Source organism: Myxocyprinus asiaticus, chromosome 31 (assembly GCF_019703515.2).
Source record: "Myxocyprinus asiaticus isolate MX2 ecotype Aquarium Trade chromosome 31, UBuf_Myxa_2, whole genome shotgun sequence".
In the NCBI taxonomy this organism is placed as follows: domain Eukaryota; kingdom Metazoa; phylum Chordata; class Actinopteri; order Cypriniformes; family Catostomidae; genus Myxocyprinus; species Myxocyprinus asiaticus.
Window position 1 is genome coordinate 5,219,016 of NC_059374.1, and position 13,932 is coordinate 5,232,947.

General features: G+C 37.2%; 2 protein-coding genes across 6 annotated transcripts in view; one reads left to right on the forward strand and one right to left on the reverse strand.

Annotated features, from left to right (window-relative positions):
• The first annotated feature begins 4,819 nt into the window (after positions 1-4,819).
• LOC127422311 (melanocortin-2 receptor accessory protein-like) lies at positions 4,820-5,696 on the forward strand. The gene is made up of 3 exons (XM_051665737.1): positions 4,820-4,974; positions 5,083-5,179; positions 5,452-5,696. The coding sequence occupies exons 1-3, from the start codon at positions 4,869-4,871 to the stop codon at positions 5,507-5,509; spliced, it is 261 nt and encodes an 86-aa protein (XP_051521697.1). The 5' UTR covers positions 4,820-4,868; the 3' UTR covers positions 5,510-5,696.
• Positions 5,697-7,307: 1,611 nt separating this feature from the next.
• Positions 7,308-13,932, reverse strand: part of urb1 (URB1 ribosome biogenesis homolog) — a 77,281-nt gene continuing 70,656 nt past the window's right edge. For 2 of the 5 annotated variants that reach the window (XM_051665618.1, XM_051665619.1), the window contains exons 31-35: positions 13,166-13,275; positions 12,893-13,090; positions 10,936-11,177; positions 8,154-8,726; positions 7,321-7,757 (exon numbers count right to left, since the gene is read on the reverse strand). In XM_051665618.1, the coding sequence (XP_051521578.1) occupies positions 7,579-7,757; positions 8,154-8,726; positions 10,936-11,177; positions 12,893-13,090; positions 13,166-13,275 (1,302 nt within the window). In that variant the 3' untranslated portion in view covers positions 7,321-7,578. Of the gene's footprint in view, positions 7,758-8,153; positions 8,727-10,935; positions 11,178-12,892; positions 13,091-13,165; positions 13,276-13,932 lie in introns of all 5 variants that reach the window. The other 3 variants (XM_051665616.1, XM_051665615.1, XM_051665617.1) reach the window with 3 other exon arrangements.

Genomic DNA, 13,932 nt, shown 5'->3' on the forward strand with positions numbered 1-13,932 from the left:
TCTCCCAGTTCCTGCTGCTGAAAAACATCCCCAGAGCATGATGCTGCCACCACCATGCTTCACTGTAGGGATGGTATTGGCCAGGTGATGAGCGGTGCCTGGTTTCCTCCAGACATGATGCTTGCCATTCAGGCCAAAGAGTTCAATCTTTGTTTCATCAGACCAGAGAATTTTGTTTCTCATGGTCTGAGAGTCCTTCAGGTGCCTTTTACTGAGGAGTGGCTTCCGTCTGGCCACTCTACCATACAGGTCTGATTGGTGGAGTGCTGCAGAGATGGTTGTTCTTCTGGAAGGTTCTCCTCTCTCCACAGAGAAATGCTGGAGCTCTGTCAGAGTGACCATCGGGTTCTTGGTCACCTCCCTGACTAAGGCCATCTCCCGTCGATCGCTCAGTTTGGTCGGGTGGCCAGCTCTAGGAAAAGTCCTGGTGGTTCCAAACTTCTTCCATTTACGGATGATGGAGGCCACTGTGCTCATTGGGACCGTCAATGCTGCAGAAATTTTTCTGAACCCTTCCCCAGATCTGTGCCTCGATACAATCCTGTCTCTGAGGTCTACAGACAATTCCTTGGACTTCATGGCTTGGTTTGTGCTCTGACATGCACTGTTAACTGTGGGACCTTATATAGACAGGTGTGTGCCTTTCCAAATTATGTCCAATCAACTGAATTTACCACAGGTGGACTCCAATCAAGTTGTAGAAACATCTCAACGATGATCAGTGGAAACAGGATGCATCTGAGCTCAATTTTGAGTGTCATGGCAAAGGCTGTGAATACTTATGTACATATGATTTTTTTTTTCGGTTTTTATTTTTAATAAATTTGCAAAGATTTCAAACAAACTTCTTTCATGTTGTCATTATGGGGTATTGTTTATAGAATTGAGGAAAATAATTAATTTAATCCATTTTGGAATAAGGCTGTAACATAACAAAATGTGGAAAAAGTGAAGCGCTGTGAATACTTTCCAGATGCACTGTGTATATATATATATATATATATATATATATATATATATATATATATATATATATATATATATATATATATGATATATATGAATTTATATATAACATACGAAACAGAAAATGTTTTTTTTTTACTGTACTGCCATTTTATAATAATTATAAAAACAATAATAATCAAAATAAATCCAAAAAATATTAAATTACTGATATAGTGCACTCATTGCCATTCACTATATAGGAAATATTGAAGGTGTGAACAAACTGAGTGATTTTGGACACAGCTTAGCTCTGTCATTATTATAAATCAGGGGTTCTCCACAGGGGTGGTACTGCCAGCAAGTGGGCGTTCAAAGGATGCCAGGGGGCACTGAGAGCAAATTAGTAGTGAGGGGGCCGTTAGGTTACAAATGGGGGGCATTTATCAGTAATGTTAATCAAATCTATCGTCAAGTTCCTGTTTGCATTAAAATGTTCTTCTAGACTCCATTATATGGGTTGGTATCCATCTGTATCTGATTCTGAAGTCTAGCGACGCATCTGAAGTATCTGGTTTAGCAGTGTCAAATAGACAGGCGCACCTGTATGGCTCTGTAGGTGGATACGGCTCAATGGACAGAGCAGCGCGAGCGCAAAGCAGGTGCGTTTTTACTCACAGACCGGTCTCGAGCTCTTAAACGCACACCTCTGATCACGGCAACGCTGCGAGAACCAGTGAGAAGCACGGTGTGAGATGCGCAAACCATTTGAATTCGGCACATAATTCTACATCACCACCCTTGGACTGACTATAGTAACACTAACTTTACTTTAGTCAGAAATAGATTCATAATACATATTATCATATCACTAATTCAGCTCTATTAAATTGGTCATAGGCTACATTAGGGGAGTGAGGGAATATAATACATTTTTGTTACAACTTTTAAATGTTTATATTTTGTATTTATTGTTTTTGCATGTGTTTAGAGTAGGCCTACTGTTTGTAATTACAAAAATTTCATAATTTGTTTTATAGAAATCATGTTACATCTAACCACGGTAGTGAAGAGGATCCATGCTTCCATGTGCTTACTATGGTCTTGTTACAAATACCATTGTTAAAACTATACAAATAAATAAATACATAAATTAACATTTTCGTAAGGGCAAATGCAAAATACACTAATTTCTTTTAGATGAAACAGAAATGCATAAATCCTAAACAAAAATAGGTTAAAATATTTTTGAGTGTAAGAAAATATAACTGGTTTTGTTTGCCTTCAGAAATTCCGAGAAATGACTCAATCAATAAGAACCTGATGAAAAGAGTTCCAACTCAGTCACACTGTTAGAATAATTTAGTCACATAAATTAGGTGTTATCTTTTTACTTTTTATAGATGTTATAGATAACCTTAGTGTTGTTGATACCAGAAAATTGAAATCTACATCCAACTCAAAATCAATGCTGTAATGTAGAATGAGCATTTCAGTGGGATAAAATATGCAATATTATTGGTCTTTTCATTTATTTTTGAAATTTAACAATACCACTTTTATTATTAGTTTCTGTTTTCGCATTTTCATTTTATAGGCCCCAGATGTAGCCCTCCATCTGCAAGGTTTGGTCTCAGTTTTGTGTTTTTTTTTTTGGTAACACAAAGTCTACTCTTTCAAATTATGTCACTTTTTTGGGGGGAGGCTGGGGTAAAGGAATGAAATAGGGGGGCGTTCATCAAAAAAAGGTTGAGAACCAGATGATTGAATTCAGTAATTTCCTCTCGATTGCATACTTTTCTTTATTTCAACAAACTTGCATCTTGTCCCTTATATGTTGAATTAAGTCCTCTGAGCACATTTTCGATATCTAAGAATGAAGTCTACAGCTTAATTATCAAAAACATGAGCAGAAATGCATAGATGTAATTCATTTTCATGTAATCAAAGTATTTTTTCTCTTCTTTTGAAGATGTATTTTGTTAAAAGGGCCTTCACAAGACTTTTGGCCAAACCAAAGGGCTGCAACGTGGCTGTACCCAAGGATGGAACAGCTAAGCTCTATAGGGTAAGACTTGGACAAAGCAGAGTAACTTCTTAAACACATAGAAAGGTATCTTAAATTAAGTGTCTTGGAAGTAATGTTGTCCCATTCTTCTATCCATTGTTTTCTGACTCCACTCTCAATATCTCTGGATTCTTCTTATAATAAATAAATGCAAATGGTGTATGTAAGTATTTAAACTAGGGTGCGAATAGCATCTGCCTTTTCCTTTTTTTTTTTTTTTTTTTTTTTTTTTTAATAGGTAGTGAGTATAGTGATAATAGCTGGTGAGTTTGAAGTCACATCAGCTTTAAAAAACTAGCCACCTGAACTGGGCTTAAGGAAGATGATTTTACTATTGGCCAGCAGTTGCACAAGCCATTTTATTATTTTGATACTTTATTAGGTTTATGTCGAATGTTCCCTCAGTGTTGCACAGGATAAAAAATTAGATGTCAAGACCATCATCCACAGCTCTAGAGGTGTCCACACTGGCATCTGCACCAATGGAAGTGTTGAAAAGGTCAGTGTCTGCAGAACTGTTGGAGTCCACACTGGAAGTGCTAGAGTTGTCGACAGATCCACTGCTCGAGTTTCGTTCAGCTATATCCAGTGTGGACAGTGCCAACCGCAGAACTGGAGGCAAAAGCACTATCTGTGAACTGTAGAGTTATTCCGCAAGTCCTGGAGAGTGATGAGGTGGACAAAGAAATTACATTTCACCTCCCAAGTGTGTCAACCTCCCCTTTGCAAACAGTAAGGACGGATGATAGGGCTTCCACCATGGAATGCGTCACAGAGCCTACCAGCCCAACCTCCTCTCACTCTTCAGAGGAATTCCTCTCAACAATGGATGGAGGCCCACAGTGCATGTCCCCAGAAACAAAGTGCCACTCCAGGACTGTCAGCAGGACAAACACTGGACAAGGTCATATTTGTGCTGGGGTCAGAAAGACCAGCCTCTGGTGTACAGGGAGAACATCAACAACAACTCTTCAATTAAGTGACCACAAAGCATTTGTAAAGTACAAATTTAGAGATATTAGTTACTGTTTGTCTCTAAATGACCTGAACAGCATAAGTATATAGGAATAATACACTCACTGAGCACTTTATAAGGAATACTATTGTCCTGATAAAGTTCTCAACGGGGCCTTCTGCTGTTGTAGACCATCCGCCTCAAGGTTCAACATTTTGTGCATTCTGAGATGCTATTCTGCTCACTATAATTGTACAGAGTGGTTATTTGAGTTACCATAGCCTTTCCTAGTAGTAACTATTCTTTTAACATTTGCTGCAAACATGTTGGCAAGCAAACCGAAGATGGCATTTTTTAAAACAGCAAACAGGGCATTTAACTGGTGGCCCACAGGCCAAATCTGGCCCTTTTCAAACTTTCACTAGCCCACGTGAAGTTGTAAGTTGTTTCTCTTAGACTGCTATGCTTGGGGTAAAATGTTTTATTTTTTTTATATGCACTATTATTTGTTTTAAGACTCTTAACTCCCACCATGCACTGTGGAGAATGTGCATCTCAACTATTAATCATTCAGTTTTTAAATCAGTGTGGTGCCTTTTCAAAAGTTGCGCTTCTGAAGGGGGGAGACAATCCACAAATGTAAACAAAAGGTAAAATAAAATGTGAAAAGAATGAAATCATAAGATCAGAGACACTTTTATTGGGGCTTTCCTGGAATATTAGATGAAAAAGCCATTTAAAAAAATGGGAGAATGGGACAAAAGTGAAAATTATAGCAAAGAAAAAATATTCTTAAAGGGGGTGTGGCTTCAATGCCCAATCTCTGGACACCACTGTGTTTTTAACTGTGATCCAGCTCTCAGTGTTGTTTAAAACTCTCATTTTCAGAATCGAAAGACCATGACAAATTCCACACAGCCACCAGAATATGTGTGGGGATATGAGTACTACTATGATTATATGGATCTGGTCATTGTGAATGCGAGTACACTGAAGTACAACAGATGTGAGCTAGATGTGATGCATTCTCTTTTTCATCAGACCTTTGAGGCATGTAAACCATCACATCTTATCACTGTTCTGCTGACATGATATCTAACTCTTTCTATTTTAGATTCAATTGTCCTAATATTCTGGATCCTTCTGGCAGCATTTATTGGATTTTTCTTTTTGATTTTGTCACATATATCACACTCTGGACAACTGCCAAGGTAAGAAAGAACTTGTTTTTCCTAAAAACCATCTAAACAACTGCTTTGTAGATTTCTATTTTTATCTAATTCTTTTTAGTCCAAATTTCTTTTTACTAAATACTGCTTTTTAATAACCATTTTAAGATATCTGTGACATTACATATCCAAAAATGTATATATCTTTGGGACATTTTAAAGCTTGATCAAAGAACTAGTATTTTATGTAATTATTACTGAAAAATATTGAATGCAGAGGACATACATTTTTGATTTAGTGTTTTGTTTTGTAGGGGTCCTGGTGTCAAAAAATCTGGCTCGCCCTTGATGAAAGGTTATGGATCTCCATAAAGAAACAAATAGATGGAATACTGGAATGATGCCAATGGGAAATTTGCAATGCAAAATTCAGAAAATAAACTTATGATTAGTACTTTAAATCAAGTGACAAAAGACACTGTACAATCTATTGGGTTAAGTAACATGCCATTAAAACATGAAGGTACAATAAATGTTTTGGCATATGGATTGTAATAAAATAAGCATTATACTGACTAATGGTCAATGTTTTTATTTATATTTTTAAGGCTGCTGACATCATCTGCAGTGGAGTGTGGTTGATAAAATAAAGTTGATATGTCTTGCTGTGTGACATCCTATACTAGTTTGAAAACTATTTTACAAACAGCATTTTGCATTTTGTTGATTTCAATTTAATATTTTATAATAAATATATACACTGGTGGCAAAAAGTTTGGAATAATGTACAGATTTTGCTCTTATGGAAAGAAATGTATAGTCAGGACATTAATAACGTGAAAAATTAATATTACAATTTAAAAAAAAAAAAAAAACTACTTCAAGAGCAGATCCTTGACATTCTAGCTGTCAGTTTGTCCAGATACTCAGGTGATATTTCACCTCACACTTCCTGTAGCACTTACCATAGATGTGACTGTCTTGTCGAGTACTTCTCACGCACCTTACAGTCTAGCTGATCCCACAAAAGCTCAATGGGGTTAAGATCCAGAACACTCTTTTCCAATTATCTGTTGTCCAATGTCTGTGTTTCTTTGCCCACTCTAACCTTTTCTTTTTGTTTTTCTGTTTAAAAAGTGTCTTTTTCTTTGTAATTCTTCCCAGAAGGCCTGCACCCCTGAGTCTTCTCTTTACTGTTGTACATGAAACTGGTGTTGAGCGGGTAGAATTCAATGAAGCTGTCAGCTGAGGACATGTGAGGTGTCTATTTCTCAAACTAGGGACTCTGATGTACTTATCCTCTTGTTTAGTTGTACATCTGGCCTTCCACATCTCTTTCTGTCCTTGTTAGAGCCAGTTGTCCTTTGTATTTGAAGACTGTAGTGTACACCTTTGTATGAAATCTTCAGTTTTTTTGACAATTTCAAGCATTGTATAGCCTTCATTCCTCAAAACATTGATTGACTGACGAGTTTCTAGAGAAAGCCGTTTCTTTTTTGCCATTTTTGACCTAATATTGACCTTAAGACATGCCAGTCTATTGCATACTGTGGCAACTCAAAAACAAACACAAAGACAATGTTAAGCTTCATTTACTGAACCAAATAGCTTTTTAACTGTGTTTGATATAATGGCAAGTGATTTTCTAGCACCAAATTAGCAATTTAGCATGATTACTCAAGGATAAGGTGTTGGTGTGATGGCTGCTGGAAATGGGGCCTGTCTAGATTTGATCAAAAATGACTTTTTTCTAATAGTGATGGTGCTGTTTTTTACATCAGTAATGTCCTGACTATACTTTGTGATCAGTTTAATCACTTTGGTGATTAAAGTACCAATTTCCTCCCGAAACAGCTAAATCTGTACATTATTCCAAACTTTTGGCTGCCAGTGTACATTTATAGAAATTTAATACAAATATAAAAATACATTTTATTAAAAATTCTAATTTTTGATCTCATCTTAACTGAAACAAAACTGAATATTTGAACTTTAAAAAATTCATTTGTCATACCGCAACATATAAAAAGGTGATTAAAATAGTGAAACATTTAAAGATAGATTATTGTTGTTTTTAAAAAAAGTTGTCAACTGGCCGTAAATAATTTAAACAATGGGAAATACAAAGTACATAAAAATGCTAAGATAATACTAATTTCACACAATGTCTACTTAAAATACAATTTATTTGAATGTTTAACAGCTGTTTATTAATAGTGCCTGTTTTGTATATAGCCCATAATCTCAAAAAGTTTCACTGGTATTTCAGTCTACCAATGTCATCCATAGCCAACAAACTCACATACTTATTTGAAAATCTTTTTATTTTAAAACAATTCCTTACAGTATACAAGTATAACTGTAATTTTTATTTTTATTTTTTCCCGTTTTTTTACAATTTAGCAAAAGGATCGTATCTCATGAATACACAGAGCAGTATGTCATGAGTCCACAGTAGACAGAATGTCTTGACACATGTGCAGTATATGTGATTTGGCCTTTTTGATGCACTTCCTGTTGCCCCCACACACCAGTCTGGCATGAGTCAAAAGGAGGTCAGGGGACCGTGCTCCACTCCAGATCTCATAGATGTACAGCGAGAGCAGTTTTAGGCCCGTTTCTGTCCATGAAACAAACAACAGTATATCAGTGGACAAAGAAAAAAAACATCATATGCCACGGTCATTATAGTGTGCAACAAGTGACTGCCCACCTTTTCAGTCGAATTCGTAATTTAAAAAGAAATCTTCAATAAAGCCATGAACCAACCAATCAGCTCTGAGATGAATCACAACATTGCACTTGACTTTTATCTTTATCTTTTATAACTTTTAATACAGAAAGTTCCAAGACTGTACTTAAATTCTTAAATAGTAGTATATATATGAGTAAAATTTCAGCACTTTCAAAATCTGTGATCAACTATAAAAAAAAATGATGCGATTAAATTGCGATCAATTTTTAAACGACTGGTATTACTTTCGGACTGTTGTGCTCTATTATAGTTATGCCTTACCTGTCTTGGCAACATCATCTTCATTTGAAGGCATGCATGTCTTTATCACCATCTGGTGTATGTCACTCAGAGAATCACTCCGTGCCTCCAGAAAATTAACCATGACTGCAGAGAATAGCTGCAGGGTCTCCACAGTTGAGCGATGTTCTCCAGTTGTGTGGTCATATGTCTGGCGATACAGTCTTAGGATGTCATTTCTTGCATCTTCATCGGTTAGAAAAGCATCTACGATGTCTGCACGAGGCAGTATGTTTCTATGCATCCATTTTAAGAAAGCTAAGGTGCTGTTGCCTTGATACGGGCTCTCCGCCAATGTCTTAAGGGCCCACTTTAGAATTAAACGGGAAGTGGCATCACCTAGATCTATGGAATCAGGTTGGTCAGTGATAACAGCTTTTTGCTGTTTAGGTTCCCACTGAATGAGAATGTTTCTCAAAAGAGGTTTACACTCCTCCATTAAAGCCTGCTCCAGTATTTCCCTTTGTCCATCAACAACATCGTTCTGTTTTTCCATTTGAAATTGATTATGCTTCACTGGGTGGTATTTTCCTTGCCCTTTCTCTCTTCCAGAGCCTGAGTAAACACATGAAATGTTTAGTCAGGAACAAGAATGTCTCAAAACAAGCAAACTGTATGTGTAACATTCATGAGGCCAAGGACTGTCTGCAAACACTGACATTACGTCCAGTGGATATGAATGACTTTGTTAAAGGAAAATGAACATTCTGCCATCATCTATTCATGTTGCTCGAAACATGAATTTTATGCAAAAGGAGAAATTTAGCTGCTCTTTTCCAAACAGTGAAAATTAATGGTGATCACTGCTTTCAAGCACCCAAAAAGTACCAAGAAGTAACATAAGGAGTCATTTGCTGTATTCCAAATGTTCAGCAGCCATACTGTAGTTTTTTGTGAGAAACAGAACAAAATTTAAGACGCTCTTCACAATTATCTTCCCCTCTGTCATTGGTCTAATATCTTATTTGCATATCTGAATATTCACATTTGGCATGTTGCAATCATTTTCGAGACATGTCAAAAACTAGCGCAACATGGGATCTGTTCCTTGCTCAAAGCTATTGTATGCTTTCAGAAGATAAGAGTCTATTTTACACTCGAGTGGTTTAATGTATTCTGGCTTCCTCACGCTTGGCGCTGTGCAAATGCTCTGAACATGCATAAAGCGCGAGGAAGTGTTATCAAGCTTCAAATCATGATCGCCAAGGTGACTGCAGATGGGAAGATTTTTAGCGAAAAAGGAGTTACATTTTGGTCTGTTTCTCCCCCAAAACTGATCGTTTTGCTTCAGAAGACTTTAGAGTTGTATGGATTACCATTATGACCTTTTTGGAGCTTAGAAGTGTTGGACCCCATTAACTTGCATTGTATGGATATAGTCACCTCATATCGCCATCAAAATATCTTTCTGTTTATGTTCCATAGAAGAAAGAAAGTCATATGCGTTTGAGATAGCATAAAGGCTAATTTATACTTACTGGGCAAACAAGTTTCTTTTGGTTAGCCTAAAAAATATGATGAAATGCAGTGACCTTTATGTTCTGCCAAGGAGTTTGTTTGGTGATATTTCTCCTGTTCATGCACATCTAAGAAATTCTTGACCTATTGGGGCCTGGGTAGCTCAGCGAGTATTGACGCTGACTACCACCCCTGGAGTCACGAGTTCGAATCCAGGGTGTGCTGAGTGACTCCAGCCAGGTCTCCTAAGCAACCAAATTGGCCCGGTTGCTAGGGAGGGTAGGGTCACATGGGGTAACCTCCTCGTGGTTACGATTAGTGGTTCTTGCTCTCAATGGGGCGCGTGGTAAGTTGTGCGTGGATTACAGAGAGTAGCATGAGCCTTCACATGCTGTGAGTCTCCGCGGTGTCATGCATAGTGAGCCATGTGACTTCAAGTACTTTGCAGACTATGTATGGTGCAATTTGATCACCACAGATACACATCAAGTCTTAACTATTACCAAAATGCCTAATCAGATAAAGAATCATTACGTGGGCAATTCCAGTGCTAAAAGCAGAACAAGATGTCTGCAACGCTTTTCATGTGGAGTTCAAAGCGTGCTTGATTCTGTTGATGCCCTGATGCAAATCATGAATGTAGCTTTACGATTGCTGTATCAAAGTGGATAGCCTCAGTCTACCAGCAGATTAATACTGTGGATGAGAGTTTAAGAAATGTAATGCCCATTGCAATGAAAACGCAACCTATGGGAACTAGTTTGTGTAGATCTGGAGTGGTGATGGCGTAGTGGGCTAAAACACAAAACTGGTAAGCAGAAGGTTGCCGGTTCGATCCCCACAGCAACCATTGTGTCCTTGAGCAAGGCACTTAACTCCAGGTTGCTCCTGTAATAAGTGCACTGTAAATTGCTTTGGATAAAAGCATCTGCCAAATGCATAAATGTAAATGTAGTTCTTTCAATTAGTCAACCTCCCACTTAGACTTAACTTTGAAAAGATTATGCGATTAATCGCGATTATGAAAAATTATGCGATTAATCCTGATTAAATATTTTAATCGACTGACAACACTAGTCAAATCTAATTGTGGGTGTGGTTTTTAATTTTTTTATTTACAAACGTGCATTCCAGATGGGGAGTAGTAACCTAGGTTACTATAATTACAAACTGATAACTCTGAAGCCAGTCTCTTAGAGATTGTGCAGAAGTACACTTTTTTTTTTTAAATACGATTCACAACACAAACTCCACAAAGACAGCGGGGCCACGACAAATGTTTTCATGAAGTCATTCAGTCTCTTACCCAGCAGCTCTTTGACTTTGTGTTTGTTGGCGAGAGCCTGAAGAGCAGACAGCAGTGAGGTGTCATGCGCCAGTATTCCCCAGCGCTGCAGGAGAATGAGCACTTCAGAACAAGGGAGTTTATGTGGGTGCAGTGTCAGCCAACCACTCTCTCTGTGAGCATTCACAGCTGTCCCACAATGCGTCAGTACAGAGGAGAGTGTATGCAGGAATGCCTTCAGCTGAGGTGCGCTCACACCAGCCCTGATCAGAACAGAGCAAGACAAATTATTCAACAACATGAAAAATAAATGTCCTTTCGCTGTCAAAAATGACTAACGAGAGCTTTCAAAAAAGTTAACTTGTTAATCAGCAACAACATACCTTCTTTAATAGAGTGCAACAGTCTGGTTTCGTAAGTTCCCAATTAATTTTCCATTAATTTTCTCTACAGGACAATTGATTTTTAACGATAACTTCTAAACTTTAAAGACAGATCTACTGTGAGCTGAAGCTATCAGTCTGTGTTATTTTATCTTCAATTAAAACAAGTTTTTAATGGTGGAATTTCTAGTGAAGAACTACACTACCTGTGATCCTAAAGAGAAACGAATCATCAAACAGAGAATCGCACTAAATGAGCTCAGCAACGAACGCCCAGCTGCATGACGATGCACTGCTACTGACGCAATCAAGTCGGTCTCTCTACACTCTCAAACTACTTGTATATATCTAAATATTTTGCAATAAAATTTAAATGTATTGTTTATAATCGATTTCTTTTTTGATTTCATAATTTGCAAAGCTTCATGGGATTCTAGTTCATTCCCTTATTAAAGACTTTAAGTACACAGTCTTGTATCTTAATCTTCTTTTCCCCCCCAATTTTCAAATATTCTTTGCTTCAAAATCAAAGTTTTTAATTATGTAATTTATCACAGGATTTGGTTGGTTTGGTTCATTGCTTTGAACTCTTTTAAGAAGGATTTAATGAAATCTCTAAACCAAAAAATCAGGAACCAAGACAGATGATATAGTGGGTGTGCACTGTTGCACTCTATAGGGATCCATTATAGAGGGGTCAAATTCTGCACCTTAGCCTTTTATTTTATTCACTGAGGTCCACTTATAAATTCAAGGTTCCTGAACCAAAAACCATGACCATTTATTACCCCACCCTCTGACTTTCAAGATCCATGGTCATCATCTATGACATGCTGTTTATTACCACATAAAATAATTACAACCTATCCCTCAGTTTGTAAAAACAAGAAATAACATTTACACTGATGCTGCCTAAAAAGCTTAACTCGTATTCAACCAGGAACATTCCATTATACTGGCTATTTTTGTTACTGTACCTTTTAGATTTATATGTAAATGACCTTTGTATGATTGGTTAAAAATAGTCCTTTGTTAAAAAAATATTTTATGTCATCTTGGACTTACACTGACACCTAGAGGCATGGATAGAGCATCATTCAAATGCAATAGTTTTCAGTAACTGATATCACTGAAGAAATGTATTATTCACCGTAACCCATGATTAATGTAATCCATAAGTGAGAAGTGTCCAATAACAAGGCAGTTACTGAGATTAAGTGAATAGTATTCGGCTGGTCATCTGATTCTAACATGGTGGCCCACATTTGGGGACCCTCTCCATGTCTCCATATACAATAAAACAGCTTTCATAAGGTTACTGGTAAGATGGGAGTCTTCATCTCATGTGAGTGGTCATGATTTTATACATAGCTTATGTTTCTAAATTACTTTTTTTTTATTATTTATTTTTTTAAGTAAAACTTTTTTAACAAGGAAAAAAAATTACTGAGTGCCCCTTTAAAAGAGCAAGAAACATCTTGTTTTACATGATATGGCTCTTAGGTTTAAGCAACTGGTAATTTATTCAAAAAGAATACCCATCTTTACATATAATGAGCATGCAAACACAGACATTCCATTATTTATGGTCTTACCCCAAATGTCTGATAACTGTGAGCAGTGTGCTTTGAAACTCATTGATGATTTGCAGAGGAAGACATCTGCCTGAAGTCTGTGGCCGCTCTGCTGCAGTGCTGCTTGAGTCTGTGCTGCCCTCTTTATCACCCAAGTTAGTGAACCACAGTGTATGAAGCAACTCAATGACACAACTCAACAACTTGCTGTCCACATACCTACAGAAACAAATATGAAAAGTTGTTTACTGTATATCTGGTAAATGTACTTTTTATGCAAAATCCACGTCTCACCTCTTTTCTATCAGCTGTAATATCCATGTTAAGACTCCATGTTCTTTGGTGAGGTCATAAGCCGCTCTATTGACATGAGCGGCCTGCAGCAAAATATTCAAAATCTGATTCTGAAACAATAATAATAAAAGAAAATTTAGTTTCAGAGATTGCACAAATAACCCGCTAGGTATCCATACATGTATAACCCAGAGTTTCCGATAAGACATTTCGGTACCAGCCAACATGGCCGGGAATGATAAAGTTTGACGGACAAACTGGAAAAAGTCCGGTCATCTCATTTCTGTGTTTATTTTGCGCTGTAAACATGACGGAATATGCATAATAATGCAATATAGGCTAAAAATGACAATGTATTTAACTGTACTTCATATTGCAGTATCTAAACACAGTATATCAAAATATAACTACATTTGATGCTGGTGATATTAGTTCCTCTTTCACTTGTTCCTGCTGAAGCTTTAATGAGGGGAACACGCTCTCTCGTGAGGGAAAAGATGAGAAGAGAGAGGAGGAAGAGCGCATGTTTGCTGGTTGAACAGATCATAATTTTAATGCTGTTTGCTCAGGAGTTCTTTATTAAAGATGTTTGAATTGTACCTCATCTTGTAACTTGCATTACTGTTATGGTACAGATGCCTGGTGGAGCCTGAGAGGCCGCTGCAGCGGATGAAAATAAAGACAGTTTCACAGGACATGCCGCTTTCCATTTGCTGTGTCGCTTGTGAAACGCCATATACACAAGCTTTTCACATTTGCCATTCCTC

What these genes read in the sequence shown, in the direction of transcription:
- LOC127422311 (XM_051665737.1), top strand. Translation starts at nt 4,869, where the DNA reads ATGACAAATTCCACACAGCCACCAGAATATGTGTGGGGATATGAGTAC. An exon ending in TACACTGAAGTACAACAGAT is followed by an intron (nt 4,975 to 5,082) that starts GTGAGCTAGATG and finishes TTTCTATTTTAG; the next exon opens with ATTCAATTGTCCTAATATTC. An exon ending in CACTCTGGACAACTGCCAAG is followed by an intron (nt 5,180 to 5,451) that starts GTAAGAAAGAAC and finishes TTTGTTTTGTAG; the next exon opens with GGGTCCTGGTGTCAAAAAAT.